Genomic DNA, 7,955 nt, shown 5'->3' on the forward strand with positions numbered 1-7,955 from the left:
CAGGGAAAACAGCCCCAGCCTGTTCAGCCTCTCCCTGTAGCTCAGACCATCCAACCCTGGCAACATCCTTGTGAGTCTTTTCTGAACCCTTTCAAGTTTCACAGCATCTTTCCGATAGGAAGGAGTCAAAAGTGCCTATTTGACAGCCATCATTCTGAAAAATATTAGTAATGCACTATCTTTGAACCTGTGCTGTCCTGATCTGTAACTTCACAGGCCAAGCAATAGTGCTAAAGAAAATGCTTGTTATAACTGGGGCTTCTCAACACTGCAAACTGCGAAGCTCTTTTAAAAGCGAGCCACATACCGTCATTAATCAATTTACCTTTTGAAAATTTAATTTAAAAACTAATGAAACAACCATTGTTTTACAAAACTATATGAAACAATTCTGATGGGATATAATTCTTTATGATCCCAGACTTGTAATTATGTGAAGATTCCCTGTGTAAGTTTAGTAACTAAAGTGTTTAACTGCAATCCTGGTTACCATGTCCTTGTCATGTTTAGTTAGCTGACCACATTACTTATTTCAGAATCTTCAGTCACAGTTCAGGGATGTTGCTGAATGTGGTTTTCACTGCAGTTTCTCCACCTTCTTCTGACCATTAGGAGGCAGTATACCACAGTTGAAGTAGACTGAAAAAGGGTGTCCCAATCCCAGGACAGACAGAGAGTCATGGAGCAAAGAAGCTGTCCTTCAGCCCATTGAGTCTGTGCTAACCTACCTCCAGTACTCCCACCTTCTAGTATTTGGCCCATAACCTTGAATATTATGACATTTCAAGTGCTTGCCCACATACCTCTTATCAAAGATATAATACCATGTACCAAAGGTTGAGATTTCTGCATTAACTGCCTTCCCTGGCAATGCGTTCAAGACTCCAGGCACCCTCTGGGTAAAAGCATATTTTCTCAGGTCCCCTCCAAGCTTCCAGCCTCTCACCTTTAAATTATGCCCCTTTATTACCGGCACATTGACTTTCTGTCTACTTTCTATCCAACATGTCTGTGCCCATCATTATCTTGTATACCTCTATCAGGTCCACCCTCTAACTTCTGTGCTCAGAAGAAAACAACCTAAACTTATTCAGCTTCTCCTCGTTGCTAAAATGCTCCAACTCAGGCAACATTTTACTGAATCTCCTCTGCACCCACTCCAGTCCTTATCCCATTTTGCTTTTGTCCCACTTTTATTTGTGTATATATTTGAATTATGTGATCCTGCATTTTCTCCTATTCGGGTCGTGTTTTTCCCAGCTTAGGTGTCTCTTTGTACGTTGTAACAGATTCTCTTCTTGGTCTCCTTCAGGTACTGGACTTCATTGAATTATTCCTTGTGAAACAGCCTGGAAGTCCACTTGTCTTTGACCTTATTGAGCCCTTGATTGCAATTATTGAAGCAACCCCCAACTCTCTCTCAGACAAGCAGGAGGAGGACTTCCTACGCAAGACAGCGGACATATTCAAGTCAGTGATTACATTCTCCTTGTGCCTTTGCCAATTATTTAGTTGCTGTAGTAATTATGCTGCAGTACTGTGATCTGTGAGTAAGGTTTTGGGATCATCCAACGCTCCTGCGCTGATTATTTCAGGTTAAATTTATAGGGAGCTAGTTGCTTCTGAGCAGGAGCTCTGGGTTCTAAGAGCAGGGCCTGAAATTTCATCCTGCACTCACTTGTCACGTTGTTCATGGGGTTGTGGCTGGATTGGTCATGGGAGGTGTGAGAGGGCTGTTTGGATGGAGTACAGGGATCCATTCTTTTACGCACTGTGATGGCTGCAACCACTGAATTTGTACATCTCAGGGATTGAGGCAATGATGCACAGCAGATTGTGTAGTTCACAACGATCTGCTTCCACGGATAACATTGGCAAAGTGAGACTTGTGCCACTCAATCAGTTGTGCTGCTTTATTATTGAGACTGGCATTCAGTCCATCAAGGCCCTGGCTCACTATAGATCGCTCTCTTTACTTTTCTCTAATGCCAGTGGCACTCTTATCTCAGACCATGAATTTAACTTGGAAAAAAAGAAATTTGCCTCTTCGCTTTTCCCTCCATTCACAATCAAGTAAGTCCTATCATGAGAACCTCCTCTAAGAATCCATAATTTCTTGTGTTCCTCTGATTTCCACAGCCCCTACACCCCACATAAGTATTTGTCATTTTTATCAATGACCTGGACGCAGACGTAGGTGGATGGGTTAGTTATTTTGCAAATGACTCTAAAGTCGGTGGAGTGGTGGACAGTCATAGAGTCATAGTCATAGAGATGTACAGCACGGAAACAGACCCTTCGGTCCAACCCGTCCATGCCGACCAGATATCCCAACCCAATCTAGTCCCACCAGCCAGCACCCGGCTCATATCCCTCCAAACCTTTCCTCTTCATATACCCATCTAAATGCCTTTTAAATGTTGCAATTGTACTAGCCTCCACCACTTCCTCTGGCAGCTCATTCCACACACGTACCATCCTCTGTGTGAAAACGTTGCCCCTTAGGTCTCTTTTATAACTTTCCTCTCTCACCATAAACCTATGCCCTCTAGTTCTGGACTCCCCGACCCCAGGGAAAAGACTTTGTCTATTTATCCTATCCATGCCCCGCATGGTTTTCAAAACCTCTATAAGGTCACCCCACAGCCTCCGACACTCCAGGGAAAACAGCCCCAGCCTGTTCAGCCTCTCCCTATAGATCAAATCCTTCAACCCTGGCAACATCCTTGTAAATCTTTTCTGAACCCTTTCAAGTTTCACAACATCTTTCCAATAGGAAGGAGGCCAGAATTGAATGCAATATTCCAACAGTGGCCTAACCAATGTCCTGTACAGCCGCAACATGACCTCCCAACTCCTGTACTCAATACTCTGACCAAGAAAGGAAAGCATACCAAACGCCTTCTTCACTAAACTATCTACCTGCGACTCCACTTTCAACACTCCCGAGGACCTTACCATTAAGTGTATAAGTCCTGCTAAGATTTGCTTTCCCAAAATACAGCACCTCGCATTTATCTGAATTAAACTCCCATCTGCCACTTTTCGGCCCATTGGCCCATCTGATCCAGATCCCGTTGTAATCTGAGGTAACCCTCTTCGCTGTCCACTACAACTCCAATTTTGGTGTCATCTGCAAATTTACTAACTGTACCTCTTGTGCTCGCATCCAAATCATTTATATAAGTGATATAAAGTAGAGGGCCCAGCACCAATCCTTGTGGCACTCCACTGGTTACAGGCCTCCAGTCTGAAAAACAACCCTCCACCACCACCCTCTGTCTTCTACTTTTGAGCCAGTTCTGTATCCAAATGGTGAGTTCTCCCTGTACCCCATGATATCTTATGTCCCCATTTTGCCCTCCTGATTTCCCTCTTAACCTTGCTCAGCAGTCTCCCATAGGGAACCTTGTCGAACACTTTACTGAAGTCCATATAGATCACATCTATTGCTCTGCCCTCATCAATCCTCTTTGCTACTTCTTCAAAAAACTCAATCAAGTTTGTAACACATGATTTCCCACGCACAAAGCCATGTTGACTATCCCTAATCAGTCCTTGCCCTTTCAAATACGTGTATATCCTGTCCCTCAGGATTCCCTCCAACAACTTGTCCACCACCGTCGGGCTCACTGGTCTATAGTTCCCTGGATTGTCCTTACCGCCCTTCTTAAACAGTGGCACCATATTAAACAACCTCCAGTCTTCTGGCATCTCACTTGTGAGTATCGATGATACAAATATCTCAGCAAGAGGCCAACAATCACTTCTCTAGCTTCCCACAGAGTATTAGGGTACACCTGATCAGGTCCTAGGGTACACCTGATCAGGCCTTTGTGCATTTCAAGACATTCAGCCTTCCTCCTCTGTAATATGGACATTTTTCAAGATGTCACTATCTATTTCCCTACAGTCTATATTTTCCATATCCTTTTCCACAGTAAACATTGATGCAAAATACTCATTTAGTATCTTCCCCCCCCCCCCCCCCATTTTCTGCGGCTCCACACAAAGGTTGTCTTGCTGATCTTTGAGTGGCCCTATTCTCTCCCTAGTTACCCTTTTGTCTTTAATGTATTTGTAAAAACCCTTTGGATTCTCCTTAACTCTATTTGCCAAAGATATCTTATGTCCCCATTTCGCCCTCCTGATTTCCCTCTTAATTATACTCCTACTGCTTTTATACTCTTCTAAGGATTCACTCGATCTATCCTGTCTATACCTGACATATGCTTCTTCCTCGTTCTTAACCAAACCCTCAATTTCTTTAGTCATCCAGCATTCCTTATACCTACCAGCCTTTCCTTTCACCCTGATAGAAACATACATTCTCTGGACACTTATTATCTCATTTTTGAAGGCTTCCCATTTTCCAGCTGTCTCTTTCCCTGTGAATATCTGCCCCCAATCAGCTTTTGGACACTCTTGTCTAATACCGTCAAAGTTGGCGTTTCTCCAATTTAGACCTTCAACTTTTAAATCCGATCTATCCTTTTCCACCTCTATTTTAAATCTAATAGAATTATGGTCGCTGGCCCCAAAGTGCTCCCCCACTAACACCTCAGTCACCTGCCCTGCCAATGTGGAAGAATGTTGCAGAAGGACTTGGATAAATTGCAGAATTGGGCCAAGAGGTGGCAAATGGAGTTCAATGCAGATAAATGTGAGAAAATTCACTTTGGGGGAAGAATAACAGGAAGACGGAGTACTGGGTCAATGGAAAGATTCTTGGTAATGTGGATGTGCAGATGGATCCTGGAGTCCATGTACATAGATCCCTGAAAATTGCCACCCAGGTTGATCGTGCTGTGAAGAAAGCATACGGTGTGTTAGGTTTTATTGATAGAGGGATTGAGTTCCAGAGCCTTGATGTCATGCTGCAACTGTACAAAATGCTAGTGCAGCCTCACTTGGAAGAATATTGTGTGCAGTTCTGATCGCGCCATTACCAGAAAGATGTGGAAGCATTGGAAAAGGTGCAGAGGAGATTTACCAGGATGTTGCCTGGTCTGGAGGGAAGGTCTGATGAGGAAAGGCTGAGGGTCTTGGGTCTGTTCTCATTGGAAAGAAGAAGGCTAAGAGGGGATTTGATAGAGACATGTTAGATGATCAGAGGATTAGATAGGGTAGACGTTCAGAGTCTTTTTCCTAGGATGATGATGTCAGTTTGTACGAGGGGCATGGCTGCAAATTGAGGGGATAGATTTAAGACCAATGTCAGGGGCAGATTCTTTACTCAGAGAGTGGTAAGGGCGTGGAACGCCATACCTGCCAGTGTAGTTAACTCAGTCACATTAGGGAGATTTAAACAATCCTTAGATGATGATATGAATGATGATGAGATAGTGTAGGGGATAGGCTTAGATTAGTTCACAGGTCAAGGCAACATCGAGGGCAGAAGGGCATGTACTGCGCTGTGCTGTTCTATGTTCTGATAAACACACAATATATAACTCCTTCTCTCTCCAAATAAAATCTCTGTTGTTCTGCAGGAATTGTCTGTGCAAGTCCAAGCACTACTGCCGAGACATCGCTGAGATAAAGGACGACCTGCATGAGTTGATAGAGCGATTGCTAGATCGAGCCTGCAAGCAGCCAGACTGTTCAGTGTCACTGTATTGTTTTAGGTACATCATGTCCAAGAGAAACTGCTCTGGTCTGGGTTCATAGGGTAGCGGTCTGCGTGGGTCAGGGTTCATGGGAGCATGGTCTACTCATGTCAGAGTTCATAGGTCATGGTCTGCTTTGGTCAGGGTTTTTGGGGGCGATTATTTGTTCATTGTTGGCTGTGAGGATCGTTGGCTTATTGCTAAAAGGTGGTGCTCAGCTTAAGCCTTGCACCAGAACTGGAGGACATGAAAAATGCAGCACTGTTATTGCAATGGAAGGTCCTACAGGCTGTTGTTAAAAAAAATAATGCAGAAGAGGTCTCGGTGTCTTGGCATTATGCATCCCCCTCATAACATTGCAAATACAACTTTCCCATCTCCATGGTATTTATGGAGTCTTGCTGTGAGAAATTTGTTTTCTGTGTTTCCTTTCAAAACAACAGTAATGAGCCTTGTGAAGCACCTTATTGACTCTGGTGCATAGCAGGACATGCTGAGGACCTGACAAAGACTTTAGAAAGTGGTGCTGGAAAAGCACAGCAGGCCAGGCAGCATCCGAGGAGCAGGAAAATCGATGTTTCGAGGCGGAGCCCATCTCCGGCCAAAAACGTCGATTTTCCTGCTCCTCAGATGCTGCCTGACCGGCTGTGCTTTTCCAGTAACACATTCTCAACCCTGATCTCCAGCATCTGCAGACCTCGCTGTCTTCTAGAGGACTGTAAAAAGCCAACTCCTCTTTGCCAAAGAGATCTTTGAGATTGTATCACTGTTGAGTTTCCTTGGTTTTGGGAACAGAAGTGGGGACATCAAAAGTCTCTTCTGATTTGCAGTTATATTGGATTTCCAGTTGTGTTGTTTAAACATTCGGTAAGTCCCAGAGTTATAGGGGGCTGAACTGAATCAGTGGATGTTTGTTCTCCATGGCCTGCACTTTAAGCCGATGCATTCTGCTCCAGTCCCACTGGATGTGAGCATGTGAGATGGCACCATTGATGAACCTGTATCCCAAGCCTAGTGTTTGACTGAATATCACAGAAGTCCTGAGCTGCGTTAATTGGATTTGGATTTTCACGGTTTGCAATAACATTTCATTTCTTTTGGTTCATTCCTCGATTATGAAGAAATTGAATTAAGATAGTTCCACGTGTTTGGCTGTTTCCTAAACATCTCGTAACCCGTTCTTTGGCAGTGGGAGCCTTTATCTCTTCAGAGTTCTGAAAGGAAACCCGACTGAACCCGCAGCCAATGGCACGTGTAAAGAGAAGGAAGATCATGAGGGGGTTGCAGAAACTGGATCTCAACAGGTACGTGCGTCAGACTGGAGAATAGAGGCCAGGTTTAACAACAGTGACATTTCAGTGATAACTGCAGTATGTTCTCAAATTAGTGCCCTGGCACTCAGTGCAAACAGTAAAAGCCTGTGAGGTGATCATTTACCTTTCTTTAAATAAAATGGGTTTTACGCATCTAATTAGGCAGCTTGATTCTGTCAAAAACACAACTGTTCTTTAAGGTGAGGAATTCTGGATGCTGCAGAAAAATGTGTCCTGTTTTCTATCCACTGGCATTTGAATCCACTGGTAGGGGTTGCATGAGTGAAAGTGAGTGTTCTCTCCTATGACCCAACAATGTTAAAGTATGTCCCTCCCTGAACATTTGTAAATGATTTTTTTTCCCCAGCATCCCCGCTCTTTGTCTTGTCAGTGTGGCTCTGCCCCTACCCTCAGTGTTACGCATGTTCAAGCACTTCCTTCCCAAATGAAAGGGCAGTATACAGCACTACTGTGCTAGCAATGTCAAATTTCTATTATTACTTTAATCTGAGACTCCAACTTGCTAATACTTGCTCTGATGAAGAGTCATCTCGACTCAACATTAGCTTGCTCTCTGTCCGTGGATGCTGTCTGACCTGTGATCTTCAGCATTTGTTGTTTTCAGTTGCTAAGAATTTGCTATAGCCTGATAAATGCCAGTAATATCCAGATTTTATTCCCTGCACATGCAATCTTTTTTAAAATCTCATGCTCTTTTAACTGTTTTCCTATATCAGTGATTAACTGTCGAATGCAAATCACGGTGCATCTGAGTTAAACCTCTCTAGGGTATTGACAATTGAGGACCAAACTGTCAGCTTTTCTTGTCCTTTCTCTCTCTTTGTCTCCCCGCCATCTCTCTCTCTCTCTCTCTCTCTCTCTCTCCCTCCCCCCCATCTCTCTCTTTCTCTCTCCCTCACTGTCTGTTTCCATCTTCCCACCCATTTCTCACTCTCTGTCTCCCCCCCTCAACCGTCTCTTGCTCTCTGTCTCTATCTCCCTCCGTCTCATGCTCTCTGTCCCCCCCAACTGT

The 7,955-nt window shown here is 44.0% G+C and overlaps 1 protein-coding gene and 1 non-coding gene across 2 annotated transcripts in view; both read left to right on the forward strand.

Annotated features, from left to right (window-relative positions):
- Positions 1-7,955, forward strand: part of mybbp1a (MYB binding protein (P160) 1a) — a 99,713-nt gene that overhangs the window by 49,552 nt on the left and 42,206 nt on the right. Inside the window, exons 19-21 of the mRNA XM_043718931.1 lie at positions 1,313-1,470; positions 5,493-5,627; positions 6,799-6,913. Coding sequence (XP_043574866.1) covers positions 1,313-1,470; positions 5,493-5,627; positions 6,799-6,913 — 408 coding nt within the window. The remainder of the gene's footprint in view (positions 1-1,312; positions 1,471-5,492; positions 5,628-6,798; positions 6,914-7,955) is intronic.
- Positions 171-307, forward strand: LOC122564255. The gene has a single exon (XR_006315850.1). It is a non-coding gene; the product is annotated as a small nucleolar RNA SNORA50 (small nucleolar RNA).

This window comes from Chiloscyllium plagiosum, chromosome 28 (assembly GCF_004010195.1).
Source record: "Chiloscyllium plagiosum isolate BGI_BamShark_2017 chromosome 28, ASM401019v2, whole genome shotgun sequence".
Lineage (NCBI taxonomy): Eukaryota > Metazoa > Chordata > Chondrichthyes > Orectolobiformes > Hemiscylliidae > Chiloscyllium > Chiloscyllium plagiosum.